Genomic DNA, 16,270 nt, shown 5'->3' with positions numbered 1-16,270 from the left:
TGCCGCGACCCTTTAATACAGTTCTTCATGTTGTGGTGACCCCCAATTTCATTATTACAGATTGAACATAATTAAAGCATAGTGATTAATCACAAAAACAATATGTAGTTATATATGTGTTTAGGTGATCCCTGTGAAAGGGTCGTTCGACCCCCAAAGGGGTCGCGACCCACAGGTTGAGAACCGCCGGGTTAGAGCTTCAGCACAGCCTGGGGGCAGCAAAGGCCTCCCCGAGGTAGAGCTAGCCTTCCTCCCTCCCACTCTTCCTCCCCACCCAGCCCCCAAGGCCGCCCCTCACAGTCCCAGCTTCCTCCGGGCAGGGGGCCTGGCCCCCACAGCCTTCCAGGCCGGCCCCTGCAGCACCACCTGCCCCAGCGGCCAGAGACTTCCTGTAGCGCAAGAGATTTATGCAAACGGGCTGGGGTGGTGATGTCACCCCAAGGGGACTATCTCCCAGTGGCAGGCCCTTCGATAAAATCAGGAACTTGCGCTGGCCCTGCAATGTCAAGGGAGGGGGCTCACGCAGGGCGCCTGTAGCTCAGGGGCAGGCCCAAGCCCTGCGCCCGCCGAGTCAGTCCAGCCCCTGACGGGGCTTCCCATCCCAAGGGGCTCCGCACTGGCCCCCACCGAGGCAGGGGACCGGACCGGACCGGAGCTCGGCTGGATGTTACAGGCGTGCAAAATGGAAGGGTTTCCCCTCGTCCCCCCTGTGAGTACTGGGGCTCCTCCACCAGCCCAACCTGTGGCCCTCGGGCGCCCGCCCGCCAGCAGGCTGCCCTCCAGGCTTGCTATCTGTGGGAAGTTGGTGTTTCCTCCTTGGAGATCTGGCCTGAGAACCAGCCAGGGGGCCATTGGGTCCTCAGAGCGTGTCCTGGCGGGCTGAGGCTGGGCCCGTGTGGGGCTGTGATCGGTGGGGCCTGAACGGTTATTTATAGATGGGGCTCGGTGGCGGGCCTGAGCTCCAGGGCAGGGTACTGGGCCGAGAATGGGGAGGGCGGCAGCAGAGAGGTGGTGGGGAAGGAGATGGGGAGACTGGCCTGGGGGAAGCCTTGACTGGGATAGTAAAGCCTTGAGAGCAGGAGGCAATGGGCCGGGGTCTCGCCCATGGCCTGGGAGCTCCTGGGGATGAAGGCTGCTGTAAGTCTGGGTCCCCAGCGCTCGGCCTACGGCCTGGCACAGAGGACATGGTTGTTGACCGAAGGGTCTGGGCCCAGGGCCTGAAGGTCCGCAAGAGGCCAGGCGGAGGCGGGGGCCAGGGGTGGGGCAGAGGCTAGGGCCGCCGTTAGGGCTGGGGCTCGGCTGGGGCCGGAGACATCCTGGGGCTGAGATTGGGGCTGCGTAGGACCTGGTTGAGTGTGGGATTAGAGTTAGGGCGGGGGCTGAGGCTGGGACGGACGGAGACGAGGTGAAAAAGCAGGACCAGGGGACCCCAGGAAGTTCAGGGCAGCAGGCCGGGGCACCCCCCTGCTCCTGCTCTGGGTGACAGTGGCAGCCTCAGGCGGGTGTCAGACTTGGGCTCCTCTGAAAGGGTCCCTTTCCTTTTTCTCACTCCATCTCCACGCAGCAAGGGTGGGGAGCCCCGGGAAGGGCTCGGCAGGGCCTGCCCACCTGACTCAGCTTTCCGGCCTAAAGGCAGCCCCCTCCCCTCACCTACCCCAGCCGCCCACCCCAGTGGGGCCTCAGAGCCCCAGGGAGGCACCTCAGCCCTGACACCCTGCTGCCCGGCTGCCCTGCCTGAAGACCCAGTGCTGGGCTCCCGGCTCCCCACTGGGCCTGGGCTGACAGCACCACCAGCTAGCCCCCTGACCTGGCCCTGTCCTCCCCTCCCCCCTGGGACCAAGGAGGTGGGGGAGGCAGGGGAGGATGGAGGTGGTCCCAGGAAGAGTCAGTTCTGTCTCAAGCAGGTGATGGGCTCAGGGGCTTGGCCACCCTGTCTCTGACCCTTGACCTCCAATCCCTAAGCTCCAGATAGAGGGGCTGGAGGCACATCTCAGACTCCCACCCCTAACCTTCACCCCTCTCCCCGTCCAGGGGCGACTGAGTGCTCCTGGGAGGGAAGGCGGGCTCCCAAGGCTGCCCTGACCCCCAACCCGAGCCCTGAGGGCCAGAGTAACTGTTGTGCAATCCTTGGGCACACGCGTCGGGCTGGGGAGAGGCCTGGTGACTGCTGGGAAGACTGTGGGTGTGCATGTCCCTGTGCCTGTGCCAGTGAGTGGGGAGGAGGAGAGGGAAGATGGGGGGGGGGGGGGAGGGAGGGTGGGGGTAGGGGAGGAGGGAGAGGAGGAGGGGAAGGAGGATCCCAGGGAGGCTGTCGGAAGAGCATGGCTGAGGGGCAGTGAGAGGATCAAGGCTTGGCCATCTCATGGCCCCCAGAACCTGCCTGAGTGAGACTGTGAGATCCATCAGCTGGGCAGCCACTGGAGATCACGGTGGCCCTGAGTACGCCTCCTGGGCCTGGGCACGGGGAGTGAGAGAATGGGGGTTTTCTGGGGCTGGGGAGGCTGGCAGGAGGACAACGGTGAGGAATGTGAGTGATTATGGGAGGACATAGGTACGAAGGTGAGTTTAAGGTGCTTGGAGGCCAGTACATGGCTACGTGTGTGAATCCGGGGACTGTGTGGGCCTCCAGGGTGAGCGTAAGTGTGTATGTGTGTGCGTGACCACAAGTGCGTGTGGCTGTGAGTGACCTTCAGAGTGAGTGTGAGGGCGAGTGCGAGGGGACCTGTGGGCACGAGTTGCTGTGTGTGTGTGTGTGTCATGGGGACTATGTGTACGTTTGGGGGCTGTAGGTGCATCAGTGTGAATGTCAGAGGGCGGGTTTGTGAGATTGGGGCACTCGGGTGTGAGTGTGAGTGTGAGTGTGAGTGTGTGGCGCTTGTGAAGAGGAGGGGCTGGGGGGTGGAGGGAGGCGGTCCTCTCCCCTAAGCCTTTGTCTTCTTTTGACCTCTGACCTCCAGGGTCCCTGTCACTCCTGGGTCCCTGCTCCCACTCTCTGTGGCCTCCCCTAGTCCCCAGCAGAGAGAGGCCTGATGCAGCTGCTCTTTCTGGGAGGACGGAGTGGACCCTACATCCTGGGGGGCTGCAGACCTGGCTGGGGTCTCCCCACCTGTGTGAGTGCTGACACCCTCCTTTCCCAGCAGCCATCGGAAGACCTGGTTCCCTATGACACAGAGCTGTACCAACGCCAAACGCATGAATACTACCCCTATCTCAGCAGCGATGGAGAGAGCCACAGTGGTGAGTACAGGGCCCCCTGCCCCACAGCCCCAGCCCCAGCCCCGCCTGGGCGCGGAGTGACTCCCGGGGTCTGGAGAGAGAAAAAGAAGAAATGGCTCCCAGGACCTCTTTGGAATTCTGAGAATTGGACCATGCTAGTTCCTAAAACCCCCACTCCACACCCACACCCACACCCACACCCCAGCCTCCATGGACTGAGCATCTATGGTGCGCCAAGGCACGAGGCCAGCTTCGTTTACCTTGTCCAATCCTTGTGGTCCTTTTACAAACGAGGAAACAGGCTTAGGAGGCTGAGTGATTTGGACAAGGTCACACAGCTGGTCAGGGGAGCCCAGGTCTGCCTGTTCCAGGTCCAGTGCTTTTCCACTCCCCTCTCCCCCCAATTTCTCCCTCCTCCTCTGTTCTTGTCAGCCCCTCACCCTGAGCTGTTGGTGCAGGCCCACGCCCTGCAGTGTGTAGCTAGCAGCGTTTCCTAACCCCTGTTGGCACTTGGGACTGGATAATGCTCTGTTCTGAGGCCTGTCTGTTCACTGTCGGATAGTGAGCGGTGCCCCTCGCTTCTACCCATAGATGCCAGTAGGACCACCAGTCACGCAACCCAAAGTGTCTCCACACATTGTGGAATGTTCCCCGAGGGACCGAATAACCCCAATCTGACAATTGCTGGGCTAACGGAGGCTCTGAGGGTCCCCTTATTCAGCAGGGGCTGAAGCCCCCCCTTTGCTGGGGTGGGGTGAGAATGGAGCCTGGGCTAGGGTGTCCTTCTGTCAGGATGTACCTGCCCCCTCCTCCCCAAGGCCCAGCCTTGATCCTGGAGCAAATTCAATGGAGGAGAGAGAGGCATTAGGTGCAGGGAATGAGCGGGTCTTGGCCCATTGATGGGGACACCCCTGAACCAAAGGTGAGGTATCCTCGTGAATGGGTCCTCATTGGGGTTCTGAGACCTGGGCAGGCTGGACACTAGGGTGTCTGCAGCCCCAGAAGGAGAGGCCCACTGGGTGTCACAGCTGAGCAAGGTTTCACACTTGAAGGCCACCCCTGGGGGCCAGCCACACGGGTATCCATTCTGCAGGCACATCGAGGGCAGCCTTACCCTGTGGCCACACCCAGGGGTGCCACATGCGGCCATTAGGGCTCTCATATCTGATGCCAAACCTGGTGAACAGCTCACCCGGAACCCACACCTGGAAACTATTAGAAAGACCATCCCTGGGAGCCGTGTCTGCGGAGGAGGTGGTGGATGTGTCTCAAGGCCACTTCAGGGGACACACAGGCTTCTTTCAGAACCCCAGGGCGGGAAAGGTTTTAAAATATCCTTCTTCATCCTTTTAAACTTATTTATAATTCTGTAAGAAATGTATCCTCCCTGTGGAAAAGCCAGGCCATCTAGAGAGAACGTCTCCTTCATTCAACTCTACCCCCAGCTCCCCGAGCCAGGATCTGTCTCGGTGAGTCAGGACCTGAGAAGGTTCCTCTGGACTTGAGGACCGGCGCCCCCTGGTGGCTCCAGGCCGCAGGACAGCTCGGGTCCAGGCTAGCTCAGGGCTGCCCGGGGCTGCTTTCAGCATTAGGGATCCTTTTGCCTCGGGCCTGACCCCCTCTCAATTTCACTGGCTTTGGGCGCATTTCCTTCTGGCCTACCGAAGCCCCAGTTTTCCCTCCTTTAATAGGTAACATGGGGGTGTTGTTCATATATTTAGAAATGAGCTAGGCCTGGGGCTGGCTGATGCAGGGAGTGCTTTAGAGAAAGCCTGTTCCTACCTGGCTCAGTGCCCCACCGGATCCCTTATATCTGGGAAGTGACTCCCGGTTAGATGCCTGCGCCCCCTGTGTGGGTCATGAAGGCCCAGTGTCTTCAGAGATTCCTCCAGTCCCCACGTGCCCCAGCCCCCCTCCTCCAGGCGTCTGATCTGGCCCTTCCTGATACCTGAGGGAAGTTCTTGTCTGAAGGCTCAAGAGCAGAGACAACCCCACACCCTCCCCCCAGTTCCTGCATGTTCCTTGGTCTAGGTCAGTGGTCGGCAAACTGCGGCTCTCGAGCCACATGCGGCTCTTTGGCCCCTTGAGTGTGGCTCTTCTTAAGCCTTAGGAGTACCCTAAGTTAATAACAATGTACCTACCTATATAGTTTAAGATTAAAAAATTTGGCTCTCAAAAGAAATTTCAATCGTTGTGCTGTTGATATTTGGCTCTGTTGACTAATGAGTTTGCCGACCACTGGTCTAGGTGTCAGGCAGCGAGGCTTAGTGAAAAGGCACCGGGCCGACCCAAGTCTAGTCCTCGGCCCATCACTCAGCGTGTCACCCTGGAGAAAGTGGCTCCGTCTCTGAGCCCTGTTTCCTCATTTATAAAACTGGGAGCATGAAAATACCGCATGGAGTTGTGACGATTAAACGAGGTGATGCAGGTGAATGTGTGAGCTCATGTACTGAGCACCGGGCCCAGTAAACTTCCAGGACACGTAGGGTAGCTTTGCTGCGTCCCCCAGGCAGCTGGAGAGCAAGAGGAGCACAGAGTACAGAGGGACAGATCAACCAGCCAGCCACCCAACACTTATTGTCCCACCCACTTGTCCACACACCCACCCAATAGCCTCTGAGTGTATGCCACGCACCAGACACTGTTCTAGGCACTGGGGGCTCCAGGGAGTGAGATGGACAAGGCCGCTCCTCCCATGGAGCTGTATTCCAGTGAGGGAGACAGTCAGCCAGCAGATAAGCAGACACGGAACCCTAAGTTCCATGAAGAGCAGAGCCATGCGGTGTGGTGCGTCTGCGCGGGGGCTACTGTAACCTGGGTGGTCAGGGAGGGCCCCCGAGGAAGTGCCTGTTGAGTGACACCTGAGTGAAGAGAAGGAAGGTGGGTGCAAAGGCAGGTGGGGGCTGGGTGTCCTGGGTAAAGGGCCAGAGTGTCTGTGAGCACGGGGTGGGGGTAGGGGGTGGAGATAAAAGGTAGGCAGGGTCTGCAGGGGGCAGACTGCACAGGGCCTGAGCACCAGGGTGGGAGTTTGAATTTTATCCTCCAAAAATAGCAGCCATTGGAGGTTTTGAGCAGGAAAATGACATGATCTGAATAACCTTCTGTGTGTGTGTATGTGTGTGTGTGTTTGGTGAAAGTCTAAATAAATTTTAACGTTTGAATGATTAAAATAACAATTACTCATTGCAAAAATCTAAAAAAATGAAAAGTATAACAGTATATCAAGTAAAATATTTCTCTCTTCCCAATCTTACTCCCCACTGATAGCATCCTCAGTCCATACTCACATTTTATTCTACACATATAATTCTGTATGTTTGTAAATATTTGCTATACATGTGTGTAGTCTATTCATTCAAAGATGGAATTGTGCTATCAAACTGCTCTGCTAGTTACCATTTTTTTACTTAAGCTTATAGACATTCCTTCATGACCTCCATAGCATATCAGAGACAGATTAAAGATAATTTTTCCAGCCCTGGCCGGTGTGGCGGCATTGGTTGCACATTGTCCTGTGCACTGAAAGGTTGCTGGTTCAATTCAGGGCACATGCCCGGGTTTCAGGCTTGATCCCCAGTAGGGGGCGTGCAGGAGGCAGCTGTGTTTCACGTTCACATCGATGTTTCTCTCCCTCTCCCTTCCTCTCTCTAAAAATCATTTTTAAAAATCATTTTTCCAGTCTATTACAGTGCTATGTACATGTATGCATGCAGATTTGAAATAGAACACAGAACAATATTCCTGTGTTCATTTATAAACATTTATTGAATGCTTCCTATAAGTTAGGTAGAGCTGAATCTAGCTTGATCTATTCACCTGTACTATAAAAGATGAGAAGTTGCCCTGACCGGTTTGGCTCAGTGGATGGAGCGTCGGCCTGCGGACTGTAGGGTCCCAGGTTTGATTCCGGTCAAGGGCATGTACCTTGGTTGCAGGCACATCCCCAGTAGGAGGTGTGCAGGAGGCAGCTGATCAATGTTTCTAACTGTTTATCCCTCTCCCTTCCTCTCTGTAAGAAATCGATAAAATATATTTTTTCAAAAAAAGATGAGAAGTTGGCTTTCTAGTCATTCACAATACACACACACACACACTTCTCCACACATACCAAGATAAGTGTATAGCAACTTTTTTCTTTTTTTTCTAGTTTTACTAATTAATTGACATATAACACTGTATACATTTAAGGTATACAGCATAATGACCTCGTGCATATTTATGTTTATATATTATTTATATATATATAAACTTGACTAGCACAAGTTTAATTAACATCCATCACCTTGTATAGTCACAACAAATCTTTTTTTCCTTGGGATGAGAACTTCTAGCAACTTTAAACATCCCATACATCAGTGTTAACTGCAGTCATCATGTTGTACATTACATCCCCAGGACTTACTCCTCTTATAACTGGAAATGTATGCCTTTGACCACCTTCCGTCAATTCCCCACCCACCACGCCATCCCCTGCCTCTGGCAACCACAAATCTGATCTCTGTTTCTATGAGTTGTTTTTTGTTTGTCTGTTTGTTTGTTTGTTTTTAAGATTCCATGTGTAAGTGAGATCATACAGTATTTGCCTTTCCCTGTGCAGTAACTTCTGTTAAATGTATCTGAATTTCCCACTGTTATGACCATGTGACTATTACGGCTGAGCCACCTGGCGTACTTTGCCTGTATGTTCTCCTCCCCACGTTTCTCAGGGGCAGTGCAGCGAGGAGAGAAGAGCCCTCGTTCTGGGACTAGGTTGCTGGGGGACACACCCCACCTCTCCGTCCCTCTCTGTCCCTCAACTTTCTCTTCTCCTTCACGGGGTTGCTGTGAAGATTGAGTCATTGTATGTAAAATGCTCAGAACAGTGAATGTTGTACTATAAGGATTTGTTCATCTTATCAGTATAGTTTCCTAAAAAGGGGGTGGGCAAGGTTTTGTGGTTGTTTGTTTTACCTCGTGTCTTTAATCTGTGCTTTCACTTGATTAATGGCAGCGTGGCTGTGTATAGAAATCTGGGTTAAAAATCATTTTTTCTCCTTAGAAATTTGAAAGCCTGCCCTAGCCGGTTTGGTTCAGTGGATAGAGAGTTGGCCTGTGGATGAAACGGTCTTGGGTTTGATTCTGGCCAAGGGCACATGCTGGGTTGAGGGCATGATCCCCCCCCAGTAGGGGGCAGCCAATCAATGATTCTCTCATCATTGATGTTTCTATCTCTTCCCTTCCTCTCTGAAATCAATTACAAACATATATATATATATTTGAAAGCGTTTCTCTACTGTCTTCTGGTTACCAGAGTTTTCTTAGGAAGCCGGATGCCTTTCTACATCCTCTTTTTTTTAATGTAACCTATTGTTTGTTTATTTTTTGTTTGTTTAGTTTTGTTTGGAAGTTTATAGTATCTTTTCCCAATATCTAGTGGGCCCACTGAATAAGCTTTTAAAAAGCTTTCATTGGCTGCTGTGTGGAGAGTAGATGGGGAGGAGGCAGGCACAGGCAGGAAACTGTTGGAATAATCCAGGCAAGAGATGACGGGGCTCGGACGAGGGTGGTGGCTGTAGAGACAGGCAGGAGTGGATAGATTCAGGATAGATTTTTGAAGGCAGGGCTCATAGAATTCGCTGTTTGTTATGATTATATTTTTAATTGTGGTGAAATACACATAATAGAAAATGTATCATCGTGACCATATTTAAGTGTGCAGTTCAGTAGCACCACGCACACTCACACTGCTGGGTGACCGTCGCCATCACCCAACTCCAGAGCTCTTTCCTCTGGTAAGACTGGAACTCTGCCCCTACAAACGCTAACTCCCCATTTTCCCCTCCCCTCAGCCCTTGGTAACCACCCGTCCACTTTCCATTTCTCTACATTAGGTACCACATATGAGTGAAATCATACAGTATTCCTCCTCTCGTGTCCGGCTTATGTCATTCAGCATAACGTCCTCAATGTCCATGTTGCAGCCTGTGTCAGAATGTCTTTCCTTTTCAGGGCTGAATGCTATTCCACTGCCTATATGTACTCCACTTGGCTTAGCCATTCCTCTTCGTTGGGCACCTGGGTTGCTTTAGTTATTGTGGATAATGCTGCTGTGAATATGGGGGTACACATACTTCTTCCAATCCCTGCTTCCAAGTTCTGTTGGAGTTATAATCAGAAATGGAACTTCTGGATCACATGGTAATTGTATTTTTATCTTTTCGAGGAACCAGCTACCGTTTTCCATAGCGGCTGTGTCATTGCACATCCCCGCCAGCAGCGCACAAGTGTTCCAGTTTCTCCACATCCTCACCAACACTAGTCATTTTCTGTTTTGGGATAATAGCTGCCCGCCTGGGTCTGATAGGATTTGCTATTTGTGACGGGGTTGGTAAAGGAAACAGAGTTCCAAAGCATGACTCCTTCTCTCCATCCATCCATCCATCCATCCATCTTCCCGTATACTCTTTCATAGCACTAACCATAACTTGTTTATGCATGCATCAGCTTCATCATCCACTCACCCACCTTTCCAATCGTCCTTCCCTCCACCTACCAAACCCTCCACCCATCTCCCACTGACTTATCCACCCAATAGCTGTATGTAAGCATCTTTAAACCTCAAGCACATTGCTAGGTGCTGTGGGGTGACTACGGCTCGGGTCCTTTCAGATTTGTCTTTGGAAATAGCTAAAGCCTAATAACTAAGATCCCAGGGAGAGAGTGACATGGGGCCTGGAGCTCTCTACTCTAAGCCATCTCTGAAGAATTTGCAGGAGGCTGGCCTTCAGGAGCCCAGTGATCTGTGATTTACTGAGAAGGTTGCTTCTCAGCTCCTGCTTTCTTAATTCCTCATCTCCCTCCTCTGTCTTGCTCTTACTTCTGCTCCCCTGGGGGAGCCCTGGCTTCAGGCTGGGATTTCTCTTCTGAGGAGATAAGGTCAACTAAATGACACTTACGGCTTGAGTTTTTTGTGTGTGGGGTTGTTTTAAATTTCCTTTTTTTGTTTTGTTTTGTTTGTCCTGGTTACATACAGGTATTGCTGCAACCAAAAACCTGAGTAAGAATAGAGATGTGTGGATAGGACTTTGGTCCCAGATTGGAAGCCGGTTTAGAGGGAGGAAATGAAAGATTTAGATGAAAGGGTTATTGCTGATTGGATGGATGACAGACGGATAATGGAAGGATGCAAGGATGCATGGATGTTTGAATGACAGATGGATGGATGTTTGGATGGGTGGATGGATCATGGATAGATAATGGTTGGATGAAGAATGGATGATGGATGAGGGGTGGATGATGGTAGACCAGGTGGGTAAGAGCAGTCGGTAAAGTCTGTCCCCATGGGTCTTACCTAAAGCGTCCATTAACAGTCTTGTTCCTCAGAGGTGGTATGTAGAGTGGTAGGAGTTCAGTCCCGTGGAGTCATACACAGGGAGGTTTGGATGAAGGTCGACTGTGACCTGCTTTGGGAAATGCTGGCCTCAGGCTGGGACCACCAGAGTGAGCCCACGGCCTCAGGTTGGGACCACCAGAGTGAGCCCACGGCCTCAGGTGGAGCTGGAACAGAGGGGGGGACAGGAGGGAAAGAACAGCCAGGGCCCTCCCCCACACCTGCAGAGCTGCATGTACTCAGGGCTCCCCCACCCCGAAGTGGAGTGGGTGTGAGGGTGGGGGTTGGCGGGCAGGATCGATGGGGCATTCCATGAAGATGAATCCATCTTCAACTTGGGCAGCAGAAGGCAGAAATGGGGAGGGCCAGGAGCGGGGCCAGAGGGTGGATTTACAGCTAAACAGGAACCCGGGTCTGCTCACTAAACCCCAGAGCCCCCAAAGGGCCTGTCTCGGAGGACAGAGCCAGCACGGGGCTGGGCGGGGGTGACGGGGGTACTTTCTGGACCTCGCTAACTCACAGCAAGGTGAACGTGCAAATGCAGTGTTGTTTTGTCTTCCCGTTGGGTTTAGTAATTTTGTGGAGGAGAGTCAGCGAGTTCTTAAGAGAATAGGATTCATTCACACATTCAGGAAATGTTTGCCGAGTGCCTGCTGGGTCCAGGCACCGGGAATACGGAGCTGAATAAAAACAGTCACTGCCACCCTGGGTCGTGCTGGGGCCCCACTCCAGCCTCTGGGGGGCGTGACAGCGGGGGGCCCTAAAACCGTTTCTCAGGGCCATTGACTAAGGTGACAAGAGCAGAGGGAGGAGGAGGAAATAAATATATATTGAAGCATCTGCCTTTTGCTCAAGTGCTAATCTGGGCTCTTTAAATAAACTAGTAACAGTAGTAATAATAATAGAGGTTTGTTTGCGCCAGGTTCTGGTCAAAGCACTTTGCAGGCTCATTTAATCCTCACCACAAGCCTAGGAGATGGGTGTGATGATTAGCCCCATCTTACAGGTGAGGAGACTGAGGCTTGGGGAGGTGCAGTGACCTGCCCACGGCACACAGTGGTAAATGGCAGAGTCAGAATTTGAACCCAGGTCTGCTGACTCCCAGATTATGTATGTCTCCCCTCTATATTATGCGGCCTCATAGAGGTGGGAGTCTGGACGGAGGAATGATTTCACCCGTGAATGGGACGTCAGTTAACTACCCAGCCGGGTCTCCCGCATGTAGCATGGGGAACGAGAGGCTCAGGGTCACATGGCAAAGCCACCACAGAGCCCCCCAAACACATGTCATTTCTCAGGGATGTGTGAGTGGGTACATGCTGCACGAGAGAGAACGAGAACGAGGGAGACAAACCGACAGGCAGGCAGGCACACATCACACACATGCGCACTTGGGCCGGAGGTGGTCCCCCTGCAGGGCCGTGTGCTTGTCCCAGAGACGCTGCCCTAGCCTAGCATCCCACACACTCTATGAGAAAACCCCTCTGTCACTCTATCACCACACCTTCTTCTGGACCCCGAAATGTACCCAGGAAGTCCTCAGACATGCGGCAGTTTTTGTTCTTGGAAAAGGTGCCCAGAGGAACCATGGTGAGGACCTGCCCGAGTCCCAAAACAGGGCTGCCAGTGGCATGTGACTGTTCCCCAAACTCGAGTCCACCCCACCGCAGACTGAAAGCACCCGTGGGGGAGTTTCCAGGAAAGCCTCAGGTCCTAGTAACCTCGCAGGAACACAGCTACAGCTGCCCGAGGGCTTGGCTTTGCGGGGGCAGCACCGTGAGTCCGAGTGGTTCTGTGCGTGAAGAATGTCAGTCCTGTGACTGCAGTGACACACCTTGGCCATGTGACCAGGCTGTGTGCATGTGACCGTGGGCAGCCAGTCAGCTCAGGAACCACTGGGAGGTTTTGACTCCCAGCCTCCTTGGGAGCAGGGCGTTTTACAAATGTGAACTCACGGGGAATCTCCTGATAACTATTATCCCCATTTTAGAGGTGAGTCAACCGAGGCCAGAAAGGTCCATGCCTGAGCCCAGACAGGAATTAAATGTCAGAACCAAGATGCAGACTCTGGCTCAAAGCCTGTGTCCCTGTGGCCGCCCGGGAGGCAGGAGAGAAGTGTGGTTGAAAATGCAGACTTCACTTTAGCCCTGGGTCCTGGCTCTGCCAGCGACGAGGCCTTTGACCATGGGCACGCTATGTGTGTAGCCTCTCCAAGCCTCAGGGTCCTCATCTATGAAGTGGGATTGTCAAATACAAGCTGGTGGTTAGATGGCTGATGTCGCTTGTAGCTCAGCCTGGCCCGTGGTAATTGCCCCATAAGACCTGGCATTCTTTTTATTGATGAAAAATGTTTTTATTGATTTTTTTTTTTTGAGAGAGAGAGGAAGGGAGAGGGAGAGAGAGAGAAACATCAATGTAAAGAGAAACATCTATTTGTGAGAGAGAAACATCGAAAACATTGATTGGTTGCCTCCCACACACACCCTGACCAGGGACTGAACCCACAGCTGGGCATGTGCCCTGATCAGGAATCAAACCAGCGACCTTTGGGTACACGGGACAATGTTCAACCAACTGAGCCACATTGGCCAGGGATATTGATTATCTGTAGAGAGAGAAAGGAAGGGAAAGAGAGAGAGAGAAATATTGATTTGTTGTTCCACTTATTTATGAATTCATTGGTTACTTCTTGTATGTGCTCTGACTGGGGATTGAACCCACAACCTTGGCATATGGGGATGATGCTCTAACCAGCGGAGCTACCCGGCCGGGCCGGCCTGGCATTCTTATTTGTTAAATCATTCTGACCTTTTCCTGCCGGGCCCGCCCGGCTCACCGCCGGCTGCCTGGCTGTGCCCCGCAGACCACTACTGGGACTTCCACCCGCACCACGTGCACAGCGAGTTCGAGAGCTTTGCGGAGAACCACTTCACGGAGCTGCAGAGCGTGCAGCCCCCGCAGCTGCAGCAGCTCTACCGCCACATGGAGCTGGAGCAGATGCACGTGCTGGACACCCCCATGGCGCCCGCCCACGCCGGCCTCGGCCACCAGGTGCGTGCGGCCCGGCCCGGCCTGGCCCGGCCTGACCCGCAGGAGCCCGAGGCCGGTGGGGAGGCCCAGCTTCACAGGAAGCTGACACAGGCTCTTACTCAACTCGGCTTCCTGCCCCACAGTGCCAACGGCGGCCGGAGCCCCAACGGCTCCTCCTGGCCCTCGCTGACCTCATGACCCCACGCCCCTTATCTCCTCTCTCCCACGATGGACAGAGTCCAGATAATTCCCCCCACCACACACTGTTCCACTCGACCCTGATGGCCTTGTCAGAGGCCTTCCTGACCCTCACTGGCTGCAACCCTCGTTCACTGGGCCCTGAGGGATCTGGCACCAGGTCACTGACCTGTACTGACCCCTCCTGGCCCCTCCCTCTCCTCGCTGGCCCTGTTTCCTGACCCTCCTCAGCCCACCAACCCTAATCCCCCTCCCTGACCTCCACTAACCTCTGCCACCCCTCACTGCCCTCCACGGCCCTTTTACTCACTCATCATCGTTCACTCGGGCACTCTGCACCCCACTTCTTACCCAGGCCACTGCGAGTCCACACGGCACCCTCGTGTGTGTGAGAAAAAAGGGCCCCTTTCCTGGGCCACTTAGCCCTGAACCAGGGGGCCCAGCTGGACAGGATTTCACGACCTGCACCCCGGTGTGCGGTTCCCCTGCCTGTCACCTGATTGACCACCACTGTCCCCAGCCTCCTTCCAGATCCTTCTGGGCCCTGCTGACCTCCTGCCCTCAGCACTTCTCTCACTCAGTGACCCCCTGCCTTGCAGCCCTGAGCTCCCAATGTCCCTCCCTGACCTCAACTCTCTTTCCAGGTCTCCTACCTACCCCGCATGTGCCTCCCGTACCCCTCCCTGTCCCCGGCCCAGCCCAGCACCGATGAGGAGGAGGGCGAGCGGCAGAGCCCCCCGCTGGAGGTGTCCGACGGGGAGGCCGATGGCCTGGAGCCAGGGTCGGGCCTCCTGCATGGGGAAACAGGTAGGGGGGCCCCGCCCCAGGCCCCATTCTGGCCATATCTGCCCCATGCCCACTCCAGCCGAGGCTGACTGATTCAGTAGTCATACCGCAGAGCTGAGTGTGTGAACATTTGCCAATGTGTGTGTTCCTGTGTATCTTGTGGGAGCATCTGTGACCGTTTATATCTATCTATGTGTGTGTGTGTGTGTGTGTGTCTGTGAGCACGTGTGCACGAGAGCTGAGTGTACGCAGCCGCTCTGTGCCTGGGCGTGGACGGGGGTGTGTGCATCTGCATCCCTCTGTGCTGTGTGTGAGTGGGAGTGTGTGTGCCAGGCGTAGGGTGGGGGAGCTTGTTCCCCTGTGGACCTCCCCGAATCCCGTCCTTCCCCACATAGAACTCCCAGGGGCCCCTTTCTGGGTGGTGGGCCCGGGTCCCGTGCTGGGGCGCTGACCACCCCCCGCCCACAGGCAGCAAGAAGAAGATCCGCCTGTACCAGTTCCTGCTCGACCTGCTCCGCAGCGGGGACATGAAGGACAGCATCTGGTGGGTGGACAAGGACAAGGGCACCTTCCAGTTCTCGTCCAAGCACAAGGAGGCGCTGGCGCACCGCTGGGGCATCCAGAAGGGCAACCGGAAGAAGATGACCTACCAGAAGATGGCCCGCGCCCTGCGCAACTACGGCAAGACGGGCGAGGTCAAGAAGGTCAAGAAGAAGCTGACCTACCAGTTCAGCGGGGAGGTGCTGGGCCGCGGGGCCATGGCCGAGCGGCGCCACCCGCCCCACTGAGCCCCAGCGAGTGACCCGACCCGCTGGGCCCACCAGGCCTCCCTGCTGGCCATAGCATTAACCCCTCACCCGGCCCGGACACAGGGAGGGACGCTCCCAGGGGCCAGGGCAGGACTGTGGTGGGCCAGGCACGCCTCACCTCCCACTCCCTCCTCCTCCAGGCCCAACCCACATCCCTGCTTCGCCTCCCACCAGGACTCCAGCCCTGGCCCCAAAAGGCACCTGGGGGGTCTGACCCCTGGAGAGGGTCAGCCTGGATTAGTGCCGCCAGGTGCTGCCTTGAGAGTCGAAGCCATCAGACCTGTGTACATTACCCACCCTGTCAGCATCTCTCCCTTCTCACACCTCTGTCCCATCAGCTTCCTCAAGAAACTTGCAGCACAGAGAGTTTCTTTTAAAATGGATTGTCCGCCCCCCCCCCCCCATGATCTCCCCTTTTCTCATTTATGTATCAGCATTTTCTAAGGACACCCAGTGCTCAGATGCTGGGGATGTGAGGACACAGGGGTCAGCCTGGAGTTAGAGCTGTGGACAGAATGAGTCCTCAGCTCTTATTAGGGAAATAAATCATTACAAAACTCTCCACACCTGGCAAATGGTTTTTAAAAAAAGCCTCAGTGAGGCTTAAACTCATAATCCTTGGGCTATGCCCCCAGTGGTGGTGGTGATAATCGCGGCCATTATTACATGCACCCAGGGCCCCACAGCACACAGCCAGCCGGGCCCTGAGCTGTGATGCCCGGGGTCAAATAGCAGGAGCACACAGTCCCTCCGATATCACCCCACGGCACAGAGAGGCCCTGTGAGCTGCACCCAGGGCCCCACAGCACGGTACAGACTGGGAAACGGAAGCTCACAGAGGTCAAATAATCTGTTCAAGGTC

General features: G+C 54.7%; 1 protein-coding gene across 2 annotated transcripts; it reads left to right on the top strand.

Annotated features, from left to right (window-relative positions):
• Positions 1-470: 470 nt before the first annotated feature.
• SPI1 (Spi-1 proto-oncogene) lies at positions 471-15,970 on the top strand. Of its 2 annotated transcripts, none has more exons than XM_070427984.1 (5): positions 471-709; positions 3,141-3,237; positions 13,449-13,636; positions 14,458-14,620; positions 15,068-15,970. In XM_070427984.1, the coding sequence occupies exons 1-5, from the start codon at positions 665-667 to the stop codon at positions 15,385-15,387; spliced, it is 813 nt and encodes a 270-aa protein (XP_070284085.1). In that variant the 5' UTR covers positions 471-664; the 3' UTR covers positions 15,388-15,970. The 2 variants fall into 2 exon arrangements, with proteins under 2 accessions (XP_070284085.1, XP_070284084.1); XM_070427983.1 differs by having other exon boundaries at positions 3,138-3,237.
• Positions 15,971-16,270: the final 300 nt, after the last annotated feature.

Source organism: Myotis yumanensis, unplaced genomic scaffold (assembly GCF_028538775.1).
Source record: "Myotis yumanensis isolate MYYU_CA2020_CCGP unplaced genomic scaffold, mMyoYum1.0.hap1 SCAF_10, whole genome shotgun sequence".
Taxonomy (NCBI): domain Eukaryota; kingdom Metazoa; phylum Chordata; class Mammalia; order Chiroptera; family Vespertilionidae; genus Myotis; species Myotis yumanensis.
The sequence above is the reverse complement of the archived record's forward strand: the minus strand, read 5'-3'. Positions and strand labels throughout refer to the sequence as shown.

What these genes read in the sequence shown, in the direction of transcription:
- SPI1 (XM_070427983.1), top strand. Translation starts at nt 665, where the DNA reads ATGTTACAGGCGTGCAAAATGGAAGGGTTTCCCCTCGTCCCCCCT. An exon ending in CGATGGAGAGAGCCACAGTG is followed by an intron (nt 3,238 to 13,448) that starts GTGAGTACAGGG and finishes TGTGCCCCGCAG; the next exon opens with ACCACTACTGGGACTTCCAC. An exon ending in CCTCCTGCATGGGGAAACAG is followed by an intron (nt 14,621 to 15,067) that starts GTAGGGGGGCCC and finishes CCCCGCCCACAG; the next exon opens with GCAGCAAGAAGAAGATCCGC.